Source organism: Osmerus mordax, chromosome 12 (assembly GCF_038355195.1).
Source record: "Osmerus mordax isolate fOsmMor3 chromosome 12, fOsmMor3.pri, whole genome shotgun sequence".
Lineage (NCBI taxonomy): Eukaryota > Metazoa > Chordata > Actinopteri > Osmeriformes > Osmeridae > Osmerus > Osmerus mordax.
In genome coordinates this window covers 7146967-7173713 of record NC_090061.1, presented here as the reverse complement: position 1 = coordinate 7173713, position 26747 = coordinate 7146967, and the positions used below count along the sequence as shown (strand labels likewise).

Below are 26747 nucleotides of genomic sequence, written 5' to 3'. Positions count from 1 at the left end.
TGTTAGTCAAATATGAATGCTACAAGCATCTATATCATCTGTATCCAAGGTTTTTTACCACACTATGTAAGCATAATTAAATGTCCATGCAAACATACGTGTCCATGAAGAAATATATATTATAATTACATTATTACGACCGTAATAACTTTGTTTCTGGTTCTCAGTTTATATGTGTGTGGATGCAAACAGGTAGGCCTCGTAGTAGACACGCAGCCGCAGAGCACAGTTTGACCCGGAGGAGAAGGTAACCAGCCATTTTGGTCTGAAGGGGGCCCTGGCTGCCTGTCACCACGTGAGGAAGAAGAGCCCGAAAGAGAGCGAGACAAGTCCGGGAGCTTTGAGTCAAAGAGACCGAGGGGGGAGAGAGTGGAAACTTATATCACGATTCATGTGTGAAGCTACACAATAATAGCCAGTTTACAGAATGCCCACAATCACCCTACCGCCGAAGGAGAATGCTCTCTTCAAGAGAATATTGGTAAGCTAAATGCCAATGCTAGCATGCTAAATATAAAGTTAGCTAGCTAGCCAACCTGCTAGCTTCTGTATCAATTTCAACTTATCCAGCTAGCCAGCTATCAGGAAGCTAACTTGATTAGCAAGACAGCGAGTACCGATAGCTGTCCGTCTTGGATGTTTGTTGCAAACCGAGTCACAAGTAAGCAGACTAGATAGTCAGAAACGGACCGCCTTTCATACACTGATCTCGCGTCGTTTATCATGTACTGCTGGGTAACAAGCCAATATTGCAAGGCTTGTCTGAGTGACAGCAGCTAGCTAGCTACCTAGATGTAACGCCTAAACTAGCTAACAGTTAGCTGCCTGCAAAGCTAGCTAGGCACACTGCAGACTCATTCCACACCACCGGTGCTAGAGAAAGCTAGTAGTATGCATACGTTTGCTTTATTGCTAACAACATAATTTTACTTGTGTGAAATCATGGATGCGATAATTAAACATAAGACTTTGACTGCTATCCCAAAGCACCACTAAAGAGAATCTTTCGTCACGCCGCTTGCTACAGTAGTCTTTGCTGTTACGCATGGCATGCCTCGATAAACGTCGATTGTTGCCAACTATTATAAACAGTTAGCCGTTAGTTTTGGAGAAAAAAACTCCCGATGTGGTTATAAAAATACATTTACCGTGGCATCTTGAAAATTTGCTCGTTTTTTTTCCTCTTACCATTTAAAGTATCGCTTAAAAGTAGTTTTTTAATCGACCCCACACCCCTCCAAGTACTGTTGGATCGACTCTCCTCAACCTGTGCCAGGAGGGATTGGTGGGCATTGTTGTATGGTTATTGGCAAGCTGTGGTTCTGGGGACCCAGGCCTTGCTGTGCTGACTGCTGACCCTGGCAGATCATGCAGGCAGATTCTAAGTCTGTCTGGCAGGCTCTCTAATCACTATTCTGCTCACCACTGATTCACACAAGCTTATGTCGCGGACTTCCCTCAGGATCACACTAGCCACAGTGTCACAGAATGCACACTCTGCTTAGGTTTGTGTGTTTTTGTCTGAGCTGGATGATACAGTAGCCTGTTGTTTTTGTGCGTCACATTTTCTTTGCCACTAGAATAAGGAGGCATCAGATTGCAACACACGTGCAGCAGATCAGTAAAGATCAATATTCTCCCCCTATCTGATCTGTCCTGCAGAGATGTTACGAGCACAAGCAGTACAGAAATGGACTCAAGTTCTGCAAACAGATCCTCACCAACCCAAAGTTTGCAGAGCATGGAGGTAAGACACTTCCGCACACATCCAATCCTGTCTGTCCGCCAGAGCAGTTAAAAGAAATGGAGAAATAAACAGAACCCTTGTCATTTCCTCAACCTTTACCTTATTATTTCGAAAGAACTAATGAGGTCGATTCAATTTCTTTCCTTCTCTCCGTTTCCCTCAGAGACCCTGGCGATGAAGGGGCTGACCCTGAACTGTCTGGGGAAAAAGGAGGAGGCGTACGAGCTGGTGAGAAGGGGCCTACGCAACGACCTCAAGAGTCACGTCTGTATCCTCCTGCTGCGCTGAGAAACGCCACTTTAACCAGCCTGCCAACACTGGGATGCATTGATGCATCTTGGCTACATGGTTTTGGCCTCAACCCCTCCTGAAGAGGGAGGAGAGAGAGAGAACTAGATCTTGTGTCATTAGTCACTAGTGTAAGTATCAGGTTTCTCTGCATTTATGGAAGTGAGTCTTGAATGTTCCCCACTCTAAGTGGTCCATGTGGAGAGGTTTAGGTGGTTCAGGTATTTGGTGGTTCTTTCCTCCTGGGTGGTTTCCATGTGTGTCTTGGCCTCCTTAACCCCCGCTGTCCCAGGCTGGCACGTGTACGGGCTGCTGCAGAGGTCTGACAAAAAGTACGATGAGGCCATCAAGTGCTACCGCAACGCTCTGAAGTGGGACAAGGACAACCTGCAGATCCTCAGGGACCTGTCCCTCCTGCAGATCCAGATGAGGGACCTGGAGGGGTACCGGGTGAGGATGGGAAGGAGTAGGAGAGAGGGGTGGGAGAGGCATCAGGGGGATCTGCTGTGTGTGTGTGTGTGTGTGTGTATATGTCTGCCTGCCTGCCTGCCTGCCTGCCTGCCTGCCTGCCTGCCTGCCTGCCTGCCTGCCTGCCTGCCTGCTTCAACCCTTCTCTCTGCCTCTCTAGGAGACACGTTACCAGCTCTTGCAGCTGCGCCCTGCCCAGAGGGCCTCGTGGATCGGCTACGCCGTAGCCTACCACCTGCTAGAAGACTTTGAGATGGCTGCCAAGATTGTAGAGGAGTTTCGCAAAACGCAACAGGTGAGCCAGACTCATCGTTATAACAGCACAAGCAGTGTATCTGTGGTCCGAATTCAAGGGCTCTAGCATTAATTGAAAGTGTTTGGTTGTCTGCCCCATATTGGTAAATATGATTAGTTGCCGTGCCTGCGCCAGTGAATGTGATTGGTGTCGGTATGTTGTTCCAGACGTCTCCGGACAAGGTGGACTATGAGTACAGCGAGCTGCTGCTGTACCAGAACCAGGTGCTACGGGAGGCGGGCTTGTTCAAGGAAGCACTGGAACACCTCACCACCTACGAGAAACAGATCTGTGACAAGCTGGCAGTGGAGGAGACCCGAGGTACGTGTGTGACCTTCGATGATGGTTGTCTTTATGATGTCCAAGTGGGTTTACAGTAGAAATGTGTACGTGTATGAAAGGAATCTGGCACAGACCGTTTTGTGGTAAGTGAGGCTGACTTAGTAGATCTTCTTGAGTGTCTCCTAACTGCCTGTGCTGCTGCAGGAGAGCTTATGCTGCAGCTGGACCGGCCAGAGGAGGCCCTGGAGGTCTACAGAAGACTCCAGGAGAGGAACCCTGAAAACTGGGCCTACTACCAGGGTCTGGAGAAGGCACTGAAACCAGGTACGCCATCACATAGCCTCTTCTGAGTCTGCTCTTCAGCTGTGATCCAGGGAGACGCTGAGGTTTTGTGTTTCTGTGGTCTGCCTGTTGTGAACATGTGGTCAGTGTTGTACACCCTGACCCTTGTAACGCGTCTTCGCCCACAGGGAGCGTCGAGGAGAGGCAGAAGATTTATGAGGAAGTGTGGGTGAAGTTCCCCAAAGGACTGGTGCCCAGAAGGCTTCCTCTCACCTTCCTTACTGGTATGTGTACTCACACACACACGCTTATGCTTTCTACATAGTAAAAGAATGTCACTTAAAGTACCGTCGCCATAACTCCTAACATTTGGTAACCAGGTGAAAAATTCTGCGAATGTTTGGACTGCTACCTGAGGATGAACTTCAGTAAAGGCTGCCCGCCAGTCTTCACCACTCTCAAGTCTCTCTACAGCGACAAGGAGAAGGTAAAGACAATTAGAAAGATACGCTAGAAATTATCTCCAAGTTCGTGTCTGAACCCATCAATGTTGATGCCCTTATTTTTTTCCCCTGCAGGTGTCAATTATAGAAGATTTAGTAGTGGGATACGCAACTTGCCTAAAAAGCTGTCGAATGTTTAGTCAAAATGGTAAGTATTAGATTGTAGTACGTTGATGGGTTTTGTAAAACCAAAAACCATATTTTGTGGGCTGTATTTGTGTCAGTGATCGTGTGTGTCTTATAGATGATGGTAAAGAGGAACCTCCCACTACACTTCTGTGGGTGCAGTACTTCCTGGCTCAGCACTTTGACCACGTTGGCCAACAGGCCTTAGCCCTGGAGTACATCAACACAGCCATCGAGAGCACGCCCACGCTCATAGAACTGTTCCTCATCAAAGCCAAGATTTACAAGGTAGAGGGTGCAGGCACTTGCATGCAGACACACATTCACATCTGTCAGCAGCACACCCACGTTCATACACCTGTCCTAGAGAAAAGCCAAGCAAAACAAGGAAAAACATATTCAGAGAATTGTTCTCTCTCAAAGCCAAGATATGCAAGGTAGCCCGTGCAGCCATGTTATTGACACTGACAGAAAACAAGACCAGCCTGATCACACCAACGCACCACATCCAAGATGCACCACGCGCCAAACTTCTCAACTTGCCTAGGCCATCAAATCATCAACTGGACCATTGTTCTGACATTCCTCCCCCCCCCCCTCCCCACAGCATGCAGGGAACATCAAGGAGGCAGCCAGGTGGATGGACGAGGCCCAGGCCCTGGACACGGCCGACCGCTTCATCAACTCCAAGTGTGCCAAGTACATGCTGAAGGCTGGCCTGGTCAAGGAGGCAGAGGAGATGTGCTCCAAGTTCACACGGGTGCGCTTCCGCCTCGTCCTCGAGTCCTCCTTTTATTGTTGCACGTCCCAAACTGGAGCGTGCGTGTGCGCTCTGGCCGCTGGGCTGTTTGAAGGCTGACGCTGTGCGTGACGCTGTGCGTGTTTCAGGAGGGAACGTCGGCGGTGGAGAACCTGAACGAGATGCAGTGCATGTGGTTCCAGACAGAGTGCGCCCTGGCCTACAAGTCCATGAACAAGTTCGGGGAGGCGCTCAAGAAGTGCCACGAGATCGAAAGGGTAAGCCACAGCATGCTGAGCTCTGTCCGATCTTTCATCCTCCAAACAACCAATCAGAATCATCATCCCCTCTTATTTCATTTGTCTGACATCAGACAGGGTTGCCCGATTTTTAACCCACCCCATCAACTGACAGTGGTTTGGAAACGAGCCAAGAACAGGGTAGTTGGCTGATCCCACTTGCAGAAAATCAGGAATTGTCTCCCTGTATCCCCTCAGCATTTTGTGGAGATCACGGACGACCAGTTTGACTTCCACACGTACTGCATGAGGAAGATGACCCTGCGCTCCTACGTGGACCTGCTCAAGCTGGAGGACGTGCTGCGCATGCACCCCTTCTACTACAAGGCAGCGCGCACCGCCATCCATATCTACCTGGGCCTGCACGACAACCCCCTGGCTGACGACAACAAGGAGCACCAGGCCGACGCCGGTGAGTGTGGCAACGTGTGTGTGTGAGTGTGTGTGAGTGAGCAGGTGTATGATTGTTTTAGATGTGTTACGTGTGTGTGCGCCCTAAAACATGTCTGTTAAGTTTTTGCCTCAAAATAATATGTAAACCCATCCATTGTACTTGTGTTTCTCTACATCTCATCTTTTTTCTCTCTCTCTCTCTCGGTCTGTCTTTCCACCAGAGAACCTGACGGACAAGGAGCTGAAGAAGCTGAGGAACAAGCAGAGGCGGGCGCAGAAGAAGGCGCAGCTGGAGGAGGAGAAGAAGAACGCCGAGAAGGAGAAGCAGCTGAAGAACCAGAAGAAGAAGAAGGAGGATGATGACGAGGAGATTGGAGGGCCCAAGGAGGAGCTCATACCTGACAAGCTGGCCAAGGTGTGTGTTTTGTCTCCAGAGATATAAACAGATCCTTTAAAGCAAGGAAAGATGTGTGTGTGTGTGCGCGCGCGCGCTGATGAAGAAAGTGTTTTGTCCGTCTCTTCATAAACGGAATGACTAAGTTCAGTTGAGTTCTGTATTTTACTAAGTATTATCAATCTGCAGATTGGGAGAGAACCAGACCTCTGACCATAGGCCTCAATCATGTCTCTCCGCTCTGAAGGCCGGAGGACCATCTTTTATAGGGCACAAGAATGTAAACATAGATAATGACAAATCAGGCAGTAATGACGTTACAACAGTCTGACACATAGACACAATCTGCTCTTATTAATAGCAAGCTTACATGAGAACATACTAACTAGTATCCAATGACTAGTTCTATTGATTAGTGAATAATGTAAGCACACAGGAATTCTGAATTTCTTCCACAGTGCGCGCGCATGTCTGTCACACCTTGTCAATACCCATGAATAGTTAGTCAGGGTGTGAGAACCCAGGAACCCAGATCGACAAGGCAGTAAACGTCCCCCATCTGCAGGTGGAGAGTCCTCTGGAGGAGGCAGTGAAGTTCCTGACCCCTCTGAAGAACCTGGTGAAGAACAAGATCGAGACTCACCTACTGGCGTTCGAGATCTACTTCAGAAAAGGTACCATGCACGCCCACCAGAATGGAAACGAATGTTTCAGAACCGGTTTGTCTGGACTCCGATGACCTCTCCTAACCTCTTTCCCTATCTTTCTGACCCGCCCCCCCCCCCCCCACCACCAATAGAAAAGTACCTGTTAATGCTCCAGTCGGTGAAGCGGGCGTTCTCCATGGAGCCCTCCAACCCCTGGCTCCACCAGTGTCTAGTACGCTTCTTCAAAGGAGGTACGCCCAAGTGTTCTAAACCTCACATGCACCCTAGGTGACACCAGAAGTTGTATACTGAATATTCTGTGGGAGCTGTTCCTCAAAGGTGGCAGTGCTACTTAGCCATCTTATCAAAGCTCCCTGAATGATGCCCAGAGAACACCCAGAGTCTGCTTGTCTCTGTAGCTGTCTCTGGTCTCTAGTATCTGGGCCACAGCGAAGTCTGGTCTGTACCTCTGCATTGGGGGGGCGCATTCCTCCCCCACATGTATTCAGCGGACCTGTACAAACATCCTGTCAACCTTTCTGATTAATCCTAGCCTGGTACCTCAGTCAATCGTCAAGACGCAGAAGAGAGAGGGGGGAGTAGAGGGAGTATCTGTTGGGATGTATGTTAGTGTTCTTCTGGAGAATGAAGGTGAAGTGGTGTTCCAGAACACTGTCCTGGTTAGTTGATAATCCTCTGGTTGTCCTGAATGTGTTGTGCAGTGTCTGACAGCCAGGACCTTCCGGAAGCTGTGAGGACGGTACTGAAGCAGGAGATCTCCCGGCTGTTTGGAGAGAGCGACCCCAAGAGCTTCAACAAGAACTACCTGAGCAAACACTCCAACTCTGTACCGCACCGCTTAGCTGGTATTCACACACACGCACGCACACACACAGCCCCAAACAGTGCACTCTGACTTGTCCACGTAACAATGCAGAGCCACAGGCGTTGATATCCATGTTCCTCCTCTTGCAGCTGCTAAGATGATGTTCTACCTGGACTCCTCGTCCGACAAGATGGCGTGCGAGCTGGCTACGGCGCTGGACGAGTCCTTGACTGGGAGGAGCATCCAGGTAAGCCGGCACTCTTCAGTAAACGGCTCATTTGGTTTCGGGTCTCAGTGGTCAGGTGTCTTGACGGCTCGCTCCTCACCCCCTCAGATCTGTACGGAGGCTCTGCAGGCGCTGCGTGAGGGCAGTCTGGGGGAGGGCCAGCAGAAGGCCACCGAGTCGTACCGCGCCGCCTGCAACAAGCTCTACCCCTACACGCTGGCGTTCATGCCCCCGGGTTACGAGGACAGCACCACAATCAGCGCCAACGGGGACCTGTCTGCCGGGGAGCACGACGAGATGGCTAACGACATGTGAGGACGAGGAGGAAGAGCGCGCTCGCACACACACGCCTCCAGCCGCTAGTCTGCCAACGACACCCTCCCCACCCCACCCCCCAGCTTCGGCTGTCTGTGATTCCCCCCCCCCCCCCTCCCCCACCCCCTGCAGTGCACTGATTTGGATGGACAGAAAGCCACAGAGAGAAAGGGAAGGAGAGAGAGATGTGGAAGAGGAGAGGAAAAATAAAGCCCATTTTACTTTCTTTTTTTTAACCCCCGGTGACAACTATTCTTTAAAACAACAAACAACAACAACAAAAGGAAATAAAAACGTACAGAGAAGAGGGAGGACGTGGAGAGCAGAAAGCGGGTTGGGTGGAAAGCTTCTATGAACAGGGTTTCTGTTTCCTGTGATTCCACCACATGTTCCTCTGCATCTGCTTCTTCTCACGTTTTTAAAAAGGTAATTTATATATTAAAACAACAAATAAAGAAATAAAAATGTTTGAAAACGGAGATATTGTAGTAGTGCTGGGGACTGTGTTCATATGTAGTGTTGAGGCTGGCATGTGCCAAATATAAGAAGGTGGGACACTCAAGAGGAAGCATCACTTGTTCCTGGGGAAGCATTGAGGCGTTGCACTCGGTTACAATCGTCTGAGCTCATGTAGTCCTCTACTCAGCCACCAGGGTGTCCAATGGCAGACGTCTAAACATGAACTCCAGGTGGAAGGGGCCAGAACACAACCGGCCTCAGTGCAAAGACACAGAGCTCAGAAGTCCATCTGCTGAAGTAAAGCTTTATGACTGACAAATCCATTTTTATTTCCTTCTATTCTCTTTGTATTTCTGCAGTTTTACCCTTTGTGAAAAATGTGTGGGTCCCATTTAAAACAACCACTTATAAAAGATAATCACTCATCACAACAGCATCCTACAGTTATCTGGCTTTTATTTCAGGGGTTTGCTTCTGTTTGTCCATCATAAGGTGTAAATGTGACGGCATCTCTGTTACCACTCAGTCTCATTGTTTTACTTTTCATTTAGGTAAACAAGGCACTTGTCAATCACATTGAACTCTTCACACAGACCACTCCTCTCTAACATCAAGGAGTTATGAATTAAACTGAGTTGAATAAAATATCTCTTGTGAGGGGGTTTGTCTGGATTTTATTATATTGGTGCCCTGCCTTCACAATTTTGGCCCTCCTCGACCTAGCCAGCAGAATATATCTAAGTGGCCTAATTCTCTGTTCTTTGTATATGTAAATTGAATCATTACTTCCCACAAGAATTCCCCAATCCTTGTTTAGATGATTTCAACCAAATGTTTTAACTTGTATCCGAAAATACACTTAGCACTTGCTCTAGCAACCGTATGGGATGTAACAGCTCATGTACGATGGGGGTGTGGTTCCACTCAGAGTTTGGCTCTGGGGGTACTCCCTGTTGAGCCGGCCTGGGCACTGAGAAAGGTGTGGTCCAGGTTCAGGTAGGTGGTGAGGAACTCGGGGAAGTCTCTCTTCTGCACGACTTCCAAGAACATGGCAGCAGCATTGAGAAGCCTCTGTTCATCTCTACCGGAGAAGAGAGATGGGGACAAGCAAAAAGCAGAGAGCTGCTGATGAAGAGCTGACAGGAGTTTATAACAGTCTAGATGTTGCTGTTATTGTAGATCGTCTCTTTATCATGAAACTAATTGTACTTAAAACATCCTGTACAGTTTGGAACAATCTGAATGTCCCTACTGAAATTGTAGAACAGGCTTGTCTTGACTCAAGACTACCCTCTCTTACCCAACAGTCTGGCAGTGGGTGACTTCCCGGAGCTCCCCGATGACTTCCTGAGTGAGGTCAGTCACCAGCCCCCGGGTCACCACGCTGCCATTGTCCTCCAGGAGGGCCTGGTGCCGGATCCACTGCCACACCTGCAACAGAAACAGGAACTGTATCTCTCCTGTTAGGTCTAGGACTAAGGGTGGAACTTAGACTAACATGAACTTTACCCTCCAACTAACCTCTAAGACAAAGCAACTAAGTAAAAACTGAAAGTAACTATTACCATTTACGGTCTCTGAAACTTGACTCATACTGTGGAAGTGATAATACACACCTTACAGCGGAATCGTGTGCGTATGAAGGTCATTAACACACCTGGGATCTGGAGATCTCTGCAGTGGCAGAGTCTTCCACCTGGCCTCTGTAGAAGAAGTGGCCCTTACCTGCATTAAAACCACAGAGAGACGAGTCTTTGAGTCAAACATAAGGAAACATTGAGATTTAGGTATTCATCATTTAATTCATTAATTTCCCTTCCATATATTGGAAAGTAGTTTGTAGCTGGTAGAAAACAAATAACACAACTCAAAAGACTTTTCTCACCTGTAAGCCATGCCTCAATAAACAAGATACCCACAGCAATGTTATACTTCAGACCATATAGTGTTACTCCACCCTGTCACTCACAAAGCAAGAAGAAGACATCAGTTAGATTCGTATACACTGTGTTGGAGAAAAGTATAATGAGTTGGTAGACAGGTGCAGTTGGTAGATGAGTTGGCGACTGACTGCTGGCATAGAAAGTAGGTCATCGGGGGTGACCACTAGGTCCTCTCGAAGCTGGTACAGCTGGTTATCACCCTGGGTATGGAGCTGGAAGAGCTGTGTGGCAGAGAGGGAGAGAGAGAGTGATGAGGATTAGGGAATGAGGTTATCAAAACACGTTGAAAGGTAGTTCACACTCAATGATCACAACGAAGAACGTACTTTCTGCATTGGTTCTATGAGGTCTAGGTCGTACACCATGAAGCCGTCAACACCAGCATCGATCTCCAGTAACTTCAATCTGAAATATGTAGAGACAGATATGAAGAAACCTGAAACAAATGCATGCATAAGATAATACTGCATAGCCTGCCTAATGGACAAAACTCTTGACAAAAAACATACTGGAAAGATGGCATGACACTGAATCTGAATATTAATCAAAGTTACAATTGAACAGAGTTGCACTTCTGCATGCATGCTCATTTAACCAGTGACTTTGCCTGGTGACAGTAGCCAGCACTGTCCTGTAGGTAGCGCTCTCCCTGTCTGGAGGTAGAAGCAGGGCAGCCATGCCTCCTGTGGCTAACGCTCCTCGCTGGTGACATGTGCAGACGAGCAGGTCCATATAGCTATGCAGGAAACGCTTTTCCATGTTGACATATTTGCTGCGGTCGGGGAGCAGAAAGGCCTCCCGGTGACCTGGAAGAGTAACAAATGACCTCTGACCTTCAGAGTGATGGAGCAGATTCTATGAGCAGCAGGTGTGACTGTGCCATGTTTTATAACACAAACTCTTCCTAGGAATTCACCTGTCATAATTATCTGCTGCAAGTATGCACTTTTTGTACGTTGCTTTGTCACTGCCAAAGAATGTAAATATGATTCAAGTCATATTTAAGGATGTGGAAGACTCAAAAAGATGAATCTTCAAGGTAGAACTTAACTCTTTTGGAGAAAGTGAAATTTGTAAACTAATGTTGCATTTGGCCTTATTTGATACATTATAGATATATTGTAATATGAAGGGTGAGAGGATAATCGACCCATGAGGAAAATGCTTCATATTTAGGCTCACCAAATTTGTTGACAAAAGAGGCTGAATAATCCCAAATGCCACAGTTGAGACCAGCGGAGTGATCTCTCAGCTCGTACAGAATCTCTTCCATCTCAAATGCTGCCAGAACGTTCTCTATCAGAACCGTGGCCTTGATACTGCCAACAGGTAGGCCCAGCTATAACACACACAGATACAGAGGAACAGACAATGACATATGTACACACCCACACACACACAAACTCATTATGCATACATATAACATACACAGTAGATACACACATACAGTACATCCGCACACAAACCTTGTGCTCTGTCCATTCAAATATTTTGTTCCATAATCTTGCCTCAAGGTAACTCTCCACCTATTTAATGAAGGGGATGAGACAGAAGAAAGAGAGGGAAAAAAATAGAGAAAAAGGTAGATGAAATTAAGAGGAGGTTTCCTTGTGGGGTTAATTTTTTATTACCCCTCCACCATCTATACATTTCGATGCAGCCTTACTTTGGAGAGGTAGAAAAAGGGCCCACTCCCGCAGTCAAACAGCAGCTTCCCACAGTGGAACATCAGGAGGCCAAAATCAAACAGAGGACCAGGAACCTCCTTCCCTCTCACCTGTGAAGTTACGTGGATGTCCATTACAGACTTCTAGCAAACCTAAACTGGATTGTGAACCAAGCAGTGCAACATTGGCAGAACAGTCAGGTGTTTCTGTACCATCATGTTGTGTTCCACCATGTTCCATGCACGAGGGCGAAGCATCAGCACGGGAGCTTGGGATATTGGGGGGGTGTCTGTTGGAGGGCGACGACAGCAGAAAACACATGTTCATGAGTGATGTTTATCTGCCCTTTAGAATGTGTTGGTGACTGAAGAATGTGTGTGCCTGAGCATATACAGTACGTGTGCAAGAGTGTGTGTGACAAAGCTATAACTCACCTGGAAATTTGTTATGCACCACCTCATAAACATTAAATATGCCTTTAATCTGGTTCCGGTATGTGGGGCAGTTACCATCATCGAAATCAATCTGCGCGACACAAACAAGACAATAATAGTGAACAAAGGAGATATTTATGAACAACTCTTACTACTAGAAATTACAAATCCAACTAATTGTAGTCCATCCTGTTGTGTTGGCCAGTACCTGTAGACCCTGAGCAGGGGAGCGGAGAGCCTGAAGGAGGCGTTGGGTGTCACAGGGGGCCAGGTCCCCCACATCCACATGTCTCTTCTGCAACCGGGGGGGCACTGGTCGGACCCTCCAGGTAGAGTCACTCCTGACGTGGGCTGTGACCTCTGAGAACTCTGGGAGGTCACCTGACAGGTCCAGGTGAGCCTTCCTGGAGATCCGGAGCTTCAGGATCTAGAATATCACGGTGCAAAGTGTGCATCATTGAATCTCTTTGTTTGCCAAGATTGTTGTAAAGCATTCCATTTAGTAAAAAGTCTCATTCAAATTGCTATTGTATGTGATTTCTTTTTCAGATTATCATTTAAAAAGTGTGATTTTATGAAACATGCGTAATATAGAATTAGTGTCATGTCTCTTACCCTGTCAACCTCTTCATCAAAAGTGGAGATGAGCTCTTGCAAGAAGACCAGAGACCCAGTGGAGAAGATGGTCTTATACTCAAGATCCAATCCTGGGGGAGAGGGAGCCAGATCCATGTCTGTTTGTGCCTGGGAGTTCACAATAACATGGTTCAGACACACAAAGCAGACATAAGGGAAGTTTTAGTCAAATAATTCAATGAACAAGCATTTTAAGCATACCTTAAATTGTAGTTTACTTCTAATGTAAAAATGTTTTGTCATTCATGGCAATGGTTAAGTGCTCACAGACCTGTTGTACTCGGGTTGTCAACTGCACAGAGACTGGGCTGGACTTTGATACAGTGGAATAATGTCCAATGTTTGGCCAGGCAGCAGAGTATTTGTTTGGAGCTGAGGTTAGAAAACCTCCAAACTGGGAGCCTATAGGTAAAGAGATGTGTTGCCTGACTGTTTTTTTTTTTTAACGTTTACTGGTGCTATTCAATGTACTGGGTCACTTGCTAAACTATAGAAAGCAGTGGCAAACATATTTGGCAGTCCCAAAAGGCTGCACTTTTGAGTTTACATCCTGAATAAATTATTCCATGTAACAATACTTTTGGACCTTCCCAGATTATATTTCACTCAACGCGAACACGTCTGTACAGTAGAGCTTTAGAGCTTTCTGTTTAGAGCACACTTATTTGACAAGAGTCAAAGGGCCCAGAGACGTTTAAACCCTACAAATGTTAATGAGTAAGCCTTCTTTGGAAGTGAAAAGCTGATTTATTCAAAACACGCCTATTTGGTCGAAACGGATCCAATCAATAAAGACTTTCCTTTTCCAGAAGGTTCTCGCGAGATGAGTCCTTCAACATTGTACGTGGCGACGTACCAGCCACTAGCAGCATAGTATCCATAAATATTATTTTTGAGAACAACAGTTCAGAGCTGGTACGATTCAAAACGTAACCAGGTAGCTGTTTGTTGCTGGTGGCCTTGGTTACATATGAATATTAATTTGTATGTCTCAAGGGCAAGGTTGTCCTTTTCCGACAGCTCAGTTCCCGAGTCACAACATATTTGCTCGTGGTCGAGCTAGCTACAGCTCGTCTCGATTAACAAGTTTAGTGGCTTGTTTATCAATATGGCAAATCTGGAGACCTCTGCTGAATTTGCCAATTCTCTGACCAGCGTGAACCTTCCGCCACCACGGACACGAATATTCAAGATCATCGTGATTGGGGACTCTGGTGTGGGCAAGACATGCCTCACCTACCGATTCTGTGCAGGCAAATTCCCAGAGAAAACCGAGGCCACGATCGGGGTGGACTTCAGGGAGAAAGTTATCGAGATTGACGGCGAAAAAATTAAGGTGAGCGAATGAGAAGTGTCAGACCATTGGAATAAGAAACAGGAGTTATTTTACATGGGTTCTTACAACGATGCACAGTATAAGGCCAACCAACCTTCAAGATGAGGGTATCTTGTAAGGGTCCTTTATCTAAAGGGCAGTGGCTGCAAAATAAGATCCACTGTGCTCTGGCTGCCCTCTGCAGAATCATAAAAACATTACAGGACATATGAGCAGCTCTCATACCCGTTGAACAAAATAAGTGATTCCTCTGAGTGTGTGTATGTCGATCTTACTTCCTTTCTTCTGCAGGTCCAGCTGTGGGATACAGCAGGACAGGAACGTTTCAGGAAGTCCATGGTCCAGCACTACTATCGAAACGTCCACGCGGTGGTCTTCGTCTACGACATGACCAGCGCCGCCAGCTTCCGCAGCCTCCCGGCTTGGATCGAGGAGTGCAAGCAGCATGCTCTGGGACAGGAAGTGCCCAGGATCCTGGTGGGAAACAAATGCGACCTCCAGGACTCCATCCAGGTGGGCACGGACCTGGCGCAGCAGTTTGCCGATACTCACTCTATGCCCCTGTTTGAGACGTCTGCCAAGAACCCAACGGCTGGCGTGGACGGATCCATAAACCAGCGAGGAAGCAGTGACCATGTGGAGGCCATCTTCATGACAGTGGCGCACAAGCTCAAGTCCCAGAAACCTCTCATTCTGAGCCAGCCCCCCGGCAGTGTCGGGGGACACACAGTGACCCTAGGGAGGGGGGGTGGCGAGAGTGAGGAGAAGGGTGGCTGGGGCTGCGGCTGCTGAGTGAGAAAAAGAGAAAAGGGACAGGAAGTGAGGAAGGGAGAATGAGGGATATAGGAAATGGAAGAATCAGAGGTGATTGTGAGGAAAGCACAATTTCCATACTGCCTGTTATCTGGCCTTTCAACTCAACAATCAAAAAGCGCTTTTTTATCATCATATCTTATCTGAAATATTTGAAAACATACTATCTGAAAAGACACTGTTTGAAGGGAATTATAACTTGTCAGGGTCTATCATCCATATTGATAAAAAAAATACTTTTATCAATTGTGTCTGAGCCCAGTGAAACATTTGAAGGGATAACACACATACCTCTATCCTAGTCAGGCCCTAGCCGTAGAAATCACTCAGGCACTTCCAAATATAAAATACATTCATAGGTATTATGGAAAAACAAAATAATCACCCACTGCTTTGTTGTAAGTAGACTTCTTGGCCAGTGAGTAAGATGTGTGGGCAGGGACTATTCTGCTTTAGCTCTAGAACAAGTTCAACAAGCTAAGGATTTCCTTCACTATGTAACAATCTGAAGCATGTCTAAAATACACTCTAATACAGTAACACAATATATATACAAAAAGAAACATACTTTAACTCTAAGTACTAAGCTATAGCCTACAGTTACACATCCACCATAACCCTTGCTGTATTCAAACTCAGTTTTGTGGTGTTACCCTAAGGTCTTTTACGTCTTTTTATTTAATCGGTGTTGCTTTGTTTCTGTATTTGGACCTCAGCAGGTTCTGTGGCCCATTGATAACACGTTTTTATTTTGATATTGTCCATTGATGAGAGATTTGCAGGTGTGTATGGTATGGAAAGAATGTTGATAAAACCCAAATGATTCAGAGCTTGGCACAGTGTGATAGGATTTGGCAAACTGACCATGTAAACTGTCTATCATCTTTTCGCAAAGGTAAAGACAATGGATTTGCCTCCTTATTTTGATTGAAAGCCAACATGTGTCATTGCCTATGACAGATGAATTGGCTAGTTGACTAAGGGGGAGTTGCATAAAAATCTAATGATGCTCTGTTAAAGTTTGCTGTACCGTGTCTTAGCTGGTCTGATCACACAGCCTCCTGGTAGTGGTCAGTTGTATTAGTGTCTTTGTCTAAGTGAGCAGTGTACTATCTTCATGGCCAGCATAGGACTCCATTTACACCATGATCCAGATTTACTGTTTTCTGAAAAAGGTAACTTACATCATTTACATTGTGCCATAATAACATGGTCCCTCTCATAAACCATGCTCTTTCCTTGTGTGAAGACAAGTTTGGCCTGATACTGTAGCAATGTTTTACAATTGAGCTGATAAAAAAAGCCTTCTCACAAAAGTCAGATAAGCTTTTATAAACATTGATACATTTGACCCAAAGGCTTGTTAAACACAGATAGCCCTGAAACGTAAGATGGTAATACATTTTGTAGGGATCTATTGGAAGTCCTATGTTGGTGGTTTAATCAGTTTTGTTATGGTTCTTATTTGCATTTTTCCAGTCCAACTTGGGTCCAAACAAATACTGTTTTCTGTGTAATAACCATTTAGTACATTCATGTACATGTTCATGTACATAATCAGCCCCATATCCTACGTTCAAGTGTGTTTCACTAGCTACATTGATCAAGTGAAACAAGATAAGCAGCATACTCAGTCTGGTTGACCGGGTTAACGAATACACTGGCACTGAATATTACATCTGTTTTTAAATCAGGTCACTCATGCACTGACTGTACAGGGACAGTGAATCGGAGCGTACTGCTTTGCAATGGTTTTATGGAATTATATCAAATGTTATGTGTAACCTTGCAATAAAGCCTCCCAAAACATTTTCAGTGTCATTTATCTGATGTCTGTGCTGTTCTCTTTAATAATTTGTAAATATTTATATTTTGTTTTATTAAATATGGCACACAGTAGCACAGATCGTTACAATACAACAATGATCAATTTACCAGGTTTAAACAGCTGACTGTATAAAATATAATTCATGCATGAGCAGTAGCTCTGCTGTATTGGGTTAAGTATAAAATTGCATTAATTTACACTCTGGTCTGGTTTCAAAGATCTGTACCTAGTCTCAGTATAAACCCCCCCCCCCCCCCCCCCCCCCCCCCCCCCCAAATCCCAAAGCTTAGTTCCAGGTATACCCAAGACAACACAGCATGAAAGATGTTCTGAAATGAGTTTGGCACAAATAATGTAGGGTCTTTCCTCTTAGCTCTAGGGAGACAGCAGAGAAGAATAAAATGCTGGTGGATACGTAAGGTACATGTGAACTGTCCTCAAGTGCTAACACTGGACTCCTGTCCTCCATTAGCCTATAATAGCACTGCTGTGGGTTTCCCTACATCAACCAGAAGGCATCTGATCCATGTCAGTGATCATAGAACTAAGGATGTAAAGAAAAAGTTAAATGTGGCCGTAACAAAGTAAGGTCACACAGTGGCCAGGGTTCAGGTGAGCCTGCTGTATGCTGGGTGTTTGGATGGAACCTCTGCTTCCTCTGGGTCCCTGTCACTGAAGGATGCTGGTGAGTTAAAGATACGGTCATCGCCTCCTGCTGGTAAGAAAGGGAAAACTGTTTTGGACATGTATTCCAGTCTCAAAACACAGGCTAAACACCTATCTATACACAACAAACAGCATAGTACACCAACAGGGTCTTCCCTGTCTAGAATAATAGTGGTAATATGCAGTCTCACCGTCAAATCTTGACCCGGCTGTTGCCTAACAGCACCCAACACAGTTGGGCGGCTTACCTTGCCAGGTGCACACAAGCTCCGTCTGAGGGTAGGGGTCACTCTGAGGGACCAGGGTCTCCTATTAAACACGGTGGCACATGGTTGAGAGGAGGGAAGGTTTACAGGTTTCTTTTAGACAGGGAGTGCTGTGGTTCTCTCCTCACCAGGCCTGTGATTCCATCGTAGCAGCCACAGAGAGGCAGACTGCGGCAGCCCACATAGGAGATGAGTGAGGAGAGGAAGAGGCTGACAACACAGGCTAGCAACATGGTGGCATTGGATCCCCTCACCATCCGACTCAGCACAACCTTCTGAAGGGAGACAGGAATATCTGTTGATATCATTACCGTCCTTATGTGGCATACTTGGGACTCACACTAAGACAACGACAATACAGGGTGTGGTTGGGGGAAAGAGTGAGTGTCATTAGACTGCTCGTTCTGAAAATGTTGGTGTCCATTTCACCTTGCTGCTCGGTCATTATCATTGTGGATGTGTTTGTTTTAGGTGGGGGGAGAGTGGCAGGGATTTACCACTTCAGGTATGTAGTGGTGGTGAAACACTTCTTCATCATCCTCGCCATAAGTCAGTGTCAAACTGGCATATGATATTACAATCACCACGGCAACACAGGAGAACACTGAGCAGATGATCATCACGTTCACCTTAGGGATCATTGGAAGTAGCATACTTTAGATAGGAAGAGTGCCATTTTAAACAGTTAAGTAGGCCTACATTAACACACAGGCTCTCTCTTACCAGTATTGGATTCTTCCTTTGAGAGGCAAATAGAGCTAGTACACCGGGAGATGCCATGATCTAAAGGCAAGGGAGACAGAAACAGTGATGCATCATAAAACATATCTATAGGCGAACATTGGGAGATTTTTCATACAATAAAGTAATCCAACTATATTATCCAAAGTTTTACACACCAATCCCGCCCATACTGGAGCTCTGGTCATGCTTAGTGGTGTGTCTTTGCGGAAAACTGCGTCCATGACCCCGCACACCATACACAAAGCCCCACATGCCACCTGAAGGATACCTAGAACCACGACGCTACGCTGGTTGAAGATAAAGTACCTGTAGCGGTCCATTTGATCTACACAAAACACATAGAAACGACGAAAAGAGTCAATGTTAAAATACTAGTGTAGCCTACATTTATGTTAACCAACGTTACATGTTTCGGTACACCCATCACATCTTTTGATACGCCGCCTTTTGTAGCCTACAATTTAGTGGGCACCCTACTTCACACATGAACATCTGGGATTAAACTCTGAAAGACTATCACAAACGTTTAGCTGCTATTTTAGGCAATATTTCAATTTGTATTATCTCATACTCACCGAAAAGTAGGACAAATTAACCTATTTTAGCCCACTCTCAGTAGTCGCTTTCTTTCTTCCGGCAGTTTTCAGTTTATTCCACAGGTGAACTCAAGGTAGCGCGTTACCCATTAACCTACACGCGCAGGTGCAGCTCGACAGCCATGCAGAAGTTTAACCCTTATATGGCCACCATGCCCAGTAGACTCTCCGAAATAATTTTGTCATATGCTCTATAAATATGAAATTTGCTACTTACCTGATTTTCGTGGTGAGTTTATTAGGATACTTTAAAGACTTTTTAAGTAAAGACAAATTACTGTGGCAACTGAGTTCAAGTGGCACAACAGAACACATTTTAATAGTTTTACTAGGGTGGGAATCGACAACATCCTTTTGCAACGTCAACCATCAAGTTCTCAGACACAAACACACACACTCTACACAGTCGCAGTAAAGGATAGAAGTATACAGTAGTATGGTAGTCTTTCTCCTTTTAGCTACAGCTGATATCAAAATATGTAAAATCCAAGACACCTACAAAACACTTGTCATCTTATTTCCAATGGTTTGTATGAAACATAGACCAAGACCAGAAAGAGACAGACCCTTTAGAGCAGCCAGCAGTTCCTTGTACTACAATTACTCCTAAAAAAAAAAATCCTTAGGTGCAGTGCCTGTCTCAGATTTCCATCATGTCTGTGGGCTGCTGTGGCATGGATTTTGTGGATCTCCAAATCATCCACATATTGCAGTGTTTCATTCGAATGGAAAAGACGAGTTCACTGAATTTCACTGAAAAGGAACACGTTTACTATTGAAGGTTGGAATATACATAGTGAGAACCTTCTTGTTAAGGTACAGGTTGTGCAGGTACATGAAGTTAAGAATGTTTTTGACCAATTATGGGATGCTTTGTGATTCAGTTCAAGGTACAATGTTAGTCCAGGCTTAACTATTTAAAGTCTGCCTGCCTGTCCATGAAGGGCAGGTGAGGGAAGGTAGGTGGTATTTCAGTGATGAACAGTGAGGGGTATTGGGGGCGAAGGGTAGGTAGGGTAGCAGGGCGTGTTCTATTCCCTCTCAGCTGCCCGTCTCTGCTGAAAGGCCAGTAGCTCTCGTTGGTACCAATCAGGGGCCTCCAGTCCACTCTCTCCCGATGGCTCATGGTCGTAACCGTAGGCCACCATGAGCTCTTCATCTCGTTGCACTGCCCGCAACGTGCGGATGCATTTTATAAGCCCAAAACGAGGATGGACGTATCTAGAGAAACCAATCAACAAACACATTGTAAGAACACAAAAGCTTGCTTCCCTGTACATATAGTTAGTCATCAAGAAAAAGAGTAGGCATTTTGTATTTGGTAGTCAGTGTCTGTACGTACGGGTCATATTTGCAGTTAGGGGTAAAAGAGTGGTTGCCCTTGTGTCCCAGTGAGGCACAGTACATCTCCATCTTGTCAAATGGCTGGGGGACATCAATCACAGTGTCTTCGTCCAATGAGATGGTGTTCCCGTTCAGGGCCCAATCCCGGCTGTCCACCTAGACGGTGAGACGTGGGCAACGCCACAAACAACAATAACAGTGAAACATCTTGCTCAGACCTTGTATTGTTATAACTAATAAATTGAGGTTTGTTAATTGGAGCAAATAGACACACCAGAAATGTGCCCTGCTTGCTAAGACAGAAAGCTGAAGAGGTGGTTAAAACACCTGGAGCTACAATGTATATTTAGCATTCACACAAAATATACAAGGGATTTTCCATGTGCCTTCCTCAAACTTGTCCACTTCCTAAAACATCAAGACAGACAAAGACCTCTACCTCAGAATGTGTGATGCGCACTCCATTATAGAAGGCCATGACAGTATTTGGCTCAGCGTCCACCTTGGCAAACAGCCCATCTCCTGCCCCCAACACCAGGGAGTCAGCCACATACACTCTGAACCCGAGAGGAAATTAGTTAACATGCTGCATCAGATCTTCTGCCATTGACAGTTTATAGAAGTAGTTAAAAAGTAGAAATCTAAAAGCTTCCCTCATCATCCTTCCAATTAGATAATCACTATTTAAAGTAATCTTGGTTCTGCTTTGTAGGGTCTATGTTAATGAAGAATAAGGCACAGGTTACTCATAAGTGGAGATTGTTATATGTTATTGACTTGAACAGTCCTTTGCTTATGGGTCTAGTTCTGCGGTCTAGATTAAGCTCATTTACAACCACAAATGTTTCATGAACTTGGCTAGGAGCACATTTAATCAGTCAGGGTTAACTTGGCAGGGTTAGGAAACAGGCAACAGGGCAAACCTTTTGCTCTCGTAGGGGTCTGGCAGAAAAGTATGGGTGGCGATACAGGTCGAGGTGGACTTGTCATAGGAGTACACAGGGCCTAGGAGAGGACATAGTTGGTCATTGCTCAACCAAAAATAAAGATGCATAAGAATCCATCGGCAACATATTTTAACTATGTTAAGGAGGAAATGATTACTCACTGTCAGGTACAACATCGAAGTGCGGTCTACCCGTCTCCATAGAGACCAGGGTGGCAAGTCGAGCCTCAATCAGCTCCCCCTCCACAAAGGTGCCATAAAGAGCTGTGCACCCGTCAGGGTACACATACGCTACTGATTTACCTGTCATCTCTCCATCTTCGTTAACCTTCCCAAATAGGCAGCCTTGATCCTAAACACACGCACACACAAAAGCATGGTCACACTTTCCTGATGTCCAACAGGCTCTGAGACTTCAACTCACAAGTCAAACAAGGTCACCAACCATACCAACTATTACATATCTACCATGTAACACCTTACTGGGGACCCACAGGGTAGTAAATCCAGCACTCTCCATAGCGGCTGTTGTCCTTGTACTGGCCCTTGAAGGTCAGACGACCCTCTGAGTCGTACTCCTGGGCCATCCCATTCAGCTCCCCGTCAGTGTAGGTCCCGTGAAGGACACCACCATCCTCATAGGTGTACACCCCCTGGCCCTGCAGGGCGTCGTCCACGTAGTAGCCCTCCAGCGTGCTGAGAGGAGATAGGAGGGGGGGGGGGATGAGGGTCATCAGGAGAGAAAAGTCCAAAAGAAAGAGAGAATGTGTGTGTGTGTGAGATGTCGTATAGGCACGTGTGTGTGTGTGAGATGTTGTATAGGCACATGTGTGTGTGTGTATGTGTGTGTGTGAGATGTTGTATAGGCATATGTGTGTGTGTGTGTGTGTGTGTGTGAGATGTTGTATAGGCACAATTAAGTCACTTTGTCGTACCTCCCATCAAAAAAAAAGAACTTTCCCTTCCCGTTTTTCTCTCCATGTACGAAGTGGCCTTCAAAGCGGTCACTGGACGAGTAGGTCACCTTGCAGAACCCATGAGGCTGGTCATCCTCGTCCAGAGGACCTGCATGTACATGTACAAGCTGAATTGGTTAAACTCACTCTACCCCTGCCATCGAAGAGCTAACTTTTCAGGGTTGTAGCAGGTTAAAGCTGTGTTTATGGGAGGTGGACGTTTGCGAGCTACTGGATTCGTACCCCTCCTTACAACCAGACATTTTTTCGGCATTAGTGCCAGGCTACTGAGTCTGGTCTTACACACCCTTTTTCTTACAGTCTGATACATCATCAACTTTTTACATTTCTATGGCAGCCTCATGAGTCATGTGAGGTGCATAGTGCATACTGTATTCCCAGAACAGAAGTATAACTCTGCATACAATAGTGCAACCAAATAAGGCACTTCAGACAGGGCACAAAAACTAAGATTGCTTAATATTCACGTTAGGAAGTGTGTCATTGTATGCGAGCCCAGGTGTGGCGAGAACATTCAAAGCTAAAGAGGGGATTGGAAGTGATGGTCTTCCGAAACGTAGTGTTCACGCGTTCATTGCAGCACATTTCCGAAAATTCCTACGGTTTAACAACAATCTGGCATAGCTGGCCATCTTGTGCTGTGTCAGTCAAAATAGGTAGCCTAGCTAGCTGTTAGCCTGCTACTTTCTCTCTTCATCTCTACATGAACTGGACGTTATTAAATAATCATTGTGCAGCAGAAAATGTTACCGCGAAGTGATATGAAAAACATGACAAATAGACTAAATAAACTCTAACACTTGTCTAACACGTTCGTTAATAAAACATCATATTTATATTATTCCAATTTGGCAAGCTTATGTGCACGTGGTCATCAATGAGCACCTCACTGAAGCACGGAAGACGACCGTCATTCAATGTAGGTTTTCTATCAAACCTAGAAAATGTTTAATCGAAGGAATACACCACCAGGTCTAAGTGTCTTCTCTGCAGGAGAAGTCATGTGTCATGTGGGTTTCCCCCAGAAATAAAGTCCCTGGCGCCACTACCAATGCTATAGACTATGGGCCTACGTAAACTACGCTTAAAATAAGCCCACAAATACTGGAAAGTTGTCAGCTGAATAGATGAGTGCATGTGTTGTTAAATATCTTTACAATAACATTGTTAGTTCGTATGCATTCTTACCCTCAACGACTTCTTCTCCATTTTCGTCATCGCTATCCATAGCCTTGCCGCCGTAAACTGACTGTCTAGCGTGGTAGGGTGAAATGTTGAACTCGGTCCACTGCCCTCCTCGAGTACTTCCAGCCGAACCACTGCTAACCTACTCCGCTAGCAAACAAAATACTTAACAGTGCCTAATGTAGACTAGATAAAAAAAATAGACATCCTTGTGATTGAATGTGTTGTGTGAGTTGATCTCTCGGGGGTTCTGCAAACAAGAATACTGGCATTCAAGCCCTACCAGTATATAAATACTCATAATGCTTTTCCTAGAATCACAGTGAGGTAGTCTTCGGAGACCATCAATATCTAATTTGATTCTTAGTTATTGATAGCACTAGCCCTTTACAAGCAATGTCACAGGGCTTCTCATAGGCTATACGCCCATAACTGCACCTAAACAAATGTACTTAAATCCCCAAGAAGGACAATGAAGAACTCCAAGGATAATCCCTTAACAGGGAAGGTTAAAACGTTGTTATTGTATTTAACCTGTGCAATAAATTGTGCCATTTATTTCTAAACAGTAAATATAACAAGCTTGCATCACCCTCTAGCGGCCATGTGACGAGTAAACACGAATGATGAAGCGCTGGACACCTTGACATCTGCTGTTAATCGCCTGTTTTTCACACTCGAATTTTGCTATCCAGCCAAGGTTTAGTTCGTTTATTTTTTACATTAAAGGGTATGTTCGTAACTTTCTATTCATTTGAAGTACCCGTTTACATTACTTTACGTATCTTAAGGCTTACAAAGCTTGGGGACACAAGCTAACGTTGGCTAGCATTGCTAGCAGCAGGCCTGTGTGTTGTCAGGATTTAATTCGCCCCATCAGCTGATCATCTTTCTATTTTGCTAACGCCACTGTTTACCTCATTGAAAATTCCAACTATTGTTGAATTTGGCGAGGTTAAAAGGAGTAGAAACGTATTTTAGTAATGTATTGCTAGTGCCAGCTGAGCTATCTAGTTGGGAACTTTTCTTAGTCTTTTTCGTTTACCACAGTGTCCACGTGAGTCGCAGCCCTGCATTCCAAAAAGGAAGACGAGTACTTCACCATGAGCTCCGACGGGGATGGTAAGGAAACTCAGCAGCATAACATCCCTGCTCACGAACCGAGTGGCTTTGCCTGTGCTTTCAGAGACTCGAGTGTGTGTGTGTGTGTGTGTGTGTGTGTGTGTGTGTGTGCGAACGCACAGGTGACATGGAGAATCAGGCAGAGCTGGAGGAGAAGACGAGGCTCATAAACCAGGTGTTGGAGCTGCAACACACTCTTGAAGGTGAACAAAGTGGTCACACACACACACACAGGCTCCTTGTTTAACAGACACAACTGGGATGAGTTTGTATTATAAGTATGTAAGTAACTGTAAAGACTAATATTGCAACTTAACTGCAAATCTAGATCTGTCAGCGAGGGTGGATGCAGTAAAGGAGGAGAATCTGAAGCTGAAGTCGGAGAACCAGGTTCTGGGTCAGTACATCGAGAACCTGATGTCGGCTTCCAGCGTGTTTCAGACCACGGACACCAAGAGCAAACGAAAGTAAGGAACCCTGGAAGCCCCCGACGGCCACCCCTCCTGCTTCCCTCGCTCCTCAACCCACAGCTTCTCCACCCACTTCACCCCAGACCACCGCCCTAACACCCACCTTCCAACCCCTTCTATGAACTACAACCGGCAAATCGAATGCCTTTAGCCCTCCTGACACACCTCACATCATGCTTTGGTTTACATTTTCGATTTTACGGTAAAGCTGCAATGTCAAATGTTTACGTTCGATTACTCATGGATTACCCTTTGTATTTATGTTATGGTATATACTTGATATGGTTGCCATTGTTTCATGTTGTCTGTTACATGTTTATATTACTCATGAAGTCACTAAGTGAAAATATTCTCATAAGGGAACAGTCTGAATACATTCTAAATGAGCTGTTTTTAGACAATGCTTTTAGATGTAGACTGCAATGACTATGACCTTGCTCCACTGCCAAACATGTTTTTCATTTGAGTTAACCATCCAATGTGTCAATCTTAATCCAAACTCAAAATTGTTTCAAACGGAGTCCCGCACCTAATGTATCCGCCTTAAATTGTGTAGTTGATACAAAAACTTAGACCAATGGTGGAGAAGATTCATTGCACCTGTAAGGCTGTGGCACCTTAAACCTGAAGTGTTTGTGCAGCATACACTTGTGAAATTCAAATATGTTGCTGATTTCAAAAGAAAATTGTTTTAATAAAAGTGTTTGCCTTTTATGACATGGTCTCCATGGTAACGCTCCCCTACCCTCACTCTCATATTTCTAGTCCTCCCTGTCTAATGGTTTCCAATTTGTATTTGTTTACATTTTCACAGAGTCACTAAAGGTGCCCGGAAGGACAAATGAGCAACAGCTTTTGCATTTTGATGTTCTTCATTCGACTTTGTGAGGACATTATGTATTAATAGTCAAATAGAAGCATGTCAACTGCTTACTCATGGTAACATTCTAACATCCCCATTTGGTTAGCAAATGGATACCTGACTTCTGTTAATTGTTTCCAGATAAATGTAACTGGTTGGGAGGGATATTGAAAGCCTAGTTATTCAGTTGACATGCACATTCCCTGAGCTGTTGGTCTGTGTTCCCATACCTTACTAGTTTTAGTCATCACCTCATCTAGAAACAAATCCAGTGTACATTCTGTTCCAATTCAACAACAATTGTAAATAGTGCAGTTTCTGAATTGATGCAAACTGCTCATTTATTGAGAAGTGGAGCACAAGGCTGGGACACATTCCATAAAGTGGTTTCTTCCACTCTCTCCCTTTTCTTAGGGGAAAGGGAGTAACTTTACAAATGGGATGCAGCCCTTGTGCTCAACAGTAGGTGTGTCTGGTTGAACTGTTTCCTGAGGAAACCATATACCTTATTTGGACTCCCTAAACAGAAACTTGAACATTTCTGGACTGGTTTGGCCCTGAACTTCTCAGAACAGTTCAAGCTTCTGTGGCAGATGTCTTGTACTCTTGGCTGGCTAGTATGG

General features: G+C 45.4%; 6 protein-coding genes across 12 annotated transcripts; 3 read left to right on the top strand and 3 right to left on the bottom strand.

Annotated features, from left to right (window-relative positions):
• Positions 1-265: 265 nt before the first annotated feature.
• naa15a (N-alpha-acetyltransferase 15, NatA auxiliary subunit a) lies at positions 266-8946 on the top strand. Its single transcript, XM_067247319.1, has 20 exons — positions 266-481; positions 1663-1747; positions 1911-2015; positions 2328-2485; positions 2664-2798; positions 2966-3119; positions 3285-3404; positions 3551-3646; positions 3743-3849; positions 3941-4013; positions 4110-4279; positions 4599-4751; positions 4880-5008; positions 5228-5441; positions 5644-5837; positions 6382-6490; positions 6616-6714; positions 7186-7329; positions 7439-7536; positions 7624-8946. The coding sequence occupies exons 1-20, from the start codon at positions 428-430 to the stop codon at positions 7828-7830; spliced, it is 2604 nt and encodes an 867-aa protein (XP_067103420.1). The 5' UTR covers positions 266-427; the 3' UTR covers positions 7831-8946.
• Positions 8944-13066, bottom strand: ugl (ureidoglycolate lyase). The gene is made up of 14 exons (XM_067247321.1): positions 12949-13066; positions 12542-12760; positions 12334-12424; positions 12112-12188; positions 11899-12009; positions 11699-11758; positions 11415-11571; positions 10840-11038; positions 10559-10637; positions 10361-10453; positions 10175-10247; positions 9947-10014; positions 9590-9720; positions 8944-9370 (listed from the first exon to the last, which is right to left on the bottom strand). The coding sequence occupies exons 1-14, from the start codon at positions 13063-13065 to the stop codon at positions 9214-9216; spliced, it is 1632 nt and encodes a 543-aa protein (XP_067103422.1). The 5' UTR covers position 13066; the 3' UTR covers positions 8944-9213.
• A 764-nt stretch (positions 13067-13830) lies between these two features.
• rab33ba (RAB33B, member RAS oncogene family a) lies at positions 13831-16927 on the top strand. The gene is made up of 2 exons (XM_067248305.1): positions 13831-14305; positions 14597-16927. The coding sequence occupies exons 1-2, from the start codon at positions 14078-14080 to the stop codon at positions 15095-15097; spliced, it is 729 nt and encodes a 242-aa protein (XP_067104406.1). The 5' UTR covers positions 13831-14077; the 3' UTR covers positions 15098-16927.
• A 304-nt stretch (positions 16928-17231) lies between these two features.
• Positions 17232-19259, bottom strand: zgc:113425 (uncharacterized protein LOC541425 homolog). Of its 2 annotated transcripts, none has more exons than XM_067248260.1 (7): positions 19198-19259; positions 18778-18947; positions 18602-18661; positions 18376-18507; positions 18007-18153; positions 17861-17921; positions 17232-17661 (listed from the first exon to the last, which is right to left on the bottom strand). In XM_067248260.1, the coding sequence occupies exons 2-7, from the start codon at positions 18940-18942 to the stop codon at positions 17555-17557; spliced, it is 672 nt and encodes a 223-aa protein (XP_067104361.1). In that variant the 5' UTR covers positions 18943-18947; positions 19198-19259; the 3' UTR covers positions 17232-17554. The 2 variants fall into 2 exon arrangements, with proteins under 2 accessions (XP_067104361.1, XP_067104362.1); XM_067248261.1 differs by having other exon boundaries at positions 17232-17658.
• Positions 19260-19509: 250 nt separating this feature from the next.
• On the bottom strand, positions 19510-24376 carry setd7 (SET domain containing 7, histone lysine methyltransferase). 5 transcript variants are annotated; one of them, XM_067247094.1, is made up of 8 exons: positions 23674-24358; positions 22444-22573; positions 22003-22204; positions 21812-21860; positions 21486-21567; positions 21002-21119; positions 20561-20718; positions 19510-20439 (listed from the first exon to the last, which is right to left on the bottom strand). In XM_067247094.1, exons 1-8 carry the CDS (start codon positions 23711-23713, stop codon positions 20250-20252), a joined length of 969 nt encoding a protein of 322 aa, XP_067103195.1. In that variant the 5' UTR covers positions 23714-24358; the 3' UTR covers positions 19510-20249. The 5 variants fall into 5 exon arrangements, 4 of the variants coding, with proteins under 4 accessions (XP_067103195.1, XP_067103194.1, XP_067103196.1 ...); XM_067247093.1 differs by having other exon boundaries at positions 21671-21860; positions 23674-24355; XR_010877981.1 differs by lacking the exons at positions 19510-20439; positions 20561-20718 and having other exon boundaries at positions 21073-21119; positions 21992-22204; positions 23674-24376.
• Positions 24284-26617, top strand: LOC136953703 (short coiled-coil protein B-like). 2 transcript variants are annotated; one of them, XM_067247097.1, is made up of 5 exons: positions 24284-24400; positions 24721-24792; positions 24915-24995; positions 25121-25259; positions 26077-26617. In XM_067247097.1, the coding sequence occupies exons 2-5, from the start codon at positions 24774-24776 to the stop codon at positions 26105-26107; spliced, it is 270 nt and encodes an 89-aa protein (XP_067103198.1). In that variant the 5' UTR covers positions 24284-24400; positions 24721-24773; the 3' UTR covers positions 26108-26617. The 2 variants fall into 2 exon arrangements, with proteins under 2 accessions (XP_067103198.1, XP_067103199.1); XM_067247098.1 differs by lacking the exon at positions 26077-26617 and having other exon boundaries at positions 25121-25979.
• The last annotated feature ends 130 nt before the right edge of the window (positions 26618-26747 follow it).

Excerpts from the sequence above, each read along its gene's own strand:
- naa15a (XM_067247319.1), top strand. The coding sequence starts at position 428 with ATGCCCACAATCACCCTACCGCCGAAGGAGAATGCTCTCTTCAAGAGA. Across the intron at positions 2,486-2,663 it reads GGGACCTGGAGGGGTACCGG|GAGACACGTTACCAGCTCTT; the intron begins GTGAGGATGGGA and ends CTGCCTCTCTAG. Across the intron at positions 6,491-6,615 it reads CGAGATCTACTTCAGAAAAG|AAAAGTACCTGTTAATGCTC; the intron begins GTACCATGCACG and ends CACCACCAATAG.
- ugl (XM_067247321.1), bottom strand. The coding sequence starts at position 13,065 with ATGGATCTGGCTCCCTCTCCCCCAGGATTGGATCTTGAGTATAAGACC. Across the intron at positions 11,039-11,414 it reads CTCTTTTGTCAACAAATTTG|GTCACCGGGAGGCCTTTCTG; the intron begins GTGAGCCTAAAT and ends TTACTCTTCCAG. Across the intron at positions 10,248-10,360 it reads ACCTACTTTCTATGCCAGCA|GGTGGAGTAACACTATATGG; the intron begins GTCAGTCGCCAA and ends TGTGAGTGACAG.
- rab33ba (XM_067248305.1), top strand. The coding sequence starts at position 14,078 with ATGGCAAATCTGGAGACCTCTGCTGAATTTGCCAATTCTCTGACCAGC. Across the intron at positions 14,306-14,596 it reads TTGACGGCGAAAAAATTAAG|GTCCAGCTGTGGGATACAGC; the intron begins GTGAGCGAATGA and ends TTTCTTCTGCAG.
- zgc:113425 (XM_067248260.1), bottom strand. The coding sequence starts at position 18,942 with ATGGACCGCTACAGGTACTTTATCTTCAACCAGCGTAGCGTCGTGGTT. Across the intron at positions 18,662-18,777 it reads CTCCAGTATGGGCGGGATTG|ATCATGGCATCTCCCGGTGT; the intron begins GTGTGTAAAACT and ends CCTTGCCTTTAG. Across the intron at positions 18,154-18,375 it reads ACCACTACATACCTGAAGTG|AAGGTTGTGCTGAGTCGGAT; the intron begins GTAAATCCCTGC and ends GTCTCCCTTCAG.
- setd7 (XM_067247093.1), bottom strand. The coding sequence starts at position 23,713 with ATGGATAGCGATGACGAAAATGGAGAAGAAGTCGTTGAGG. Across the intron at positions 22,205-22,443 it reads TTCTTTTTTTTTGATGGGAG|CACGCTGGAGGGCTACTACG; the intron begins GTACGACAAAGT and ends ATCTCCTCTCAG. Across the intron at positions 21,568-21,670 it reads CTTCGATGTTGTACCTGACA|GCCCTGTGTACTCCTATGAC; the intron begins GTGAGTAATCAT and ends GTCCTCTCCTAG.
- LOC136953703 (XM_067247097.1), top strand. Across the intron at positions 24,996-25,120 it reads GCTGCAACACACTCTTGAAG|ATCTGTCAGCGAGGGTGGAT; the intron begins GTGAACAAAGTG and ends CTGCAAATCTAG. Across the intron at positions 25,260-26,076 it reads GACACCAAGAGCAAACGAAA|AGTCACTAAAGGTGCCCGGA; the intron begins GTAAGGAACCCT and ends ACATTTTCACAG.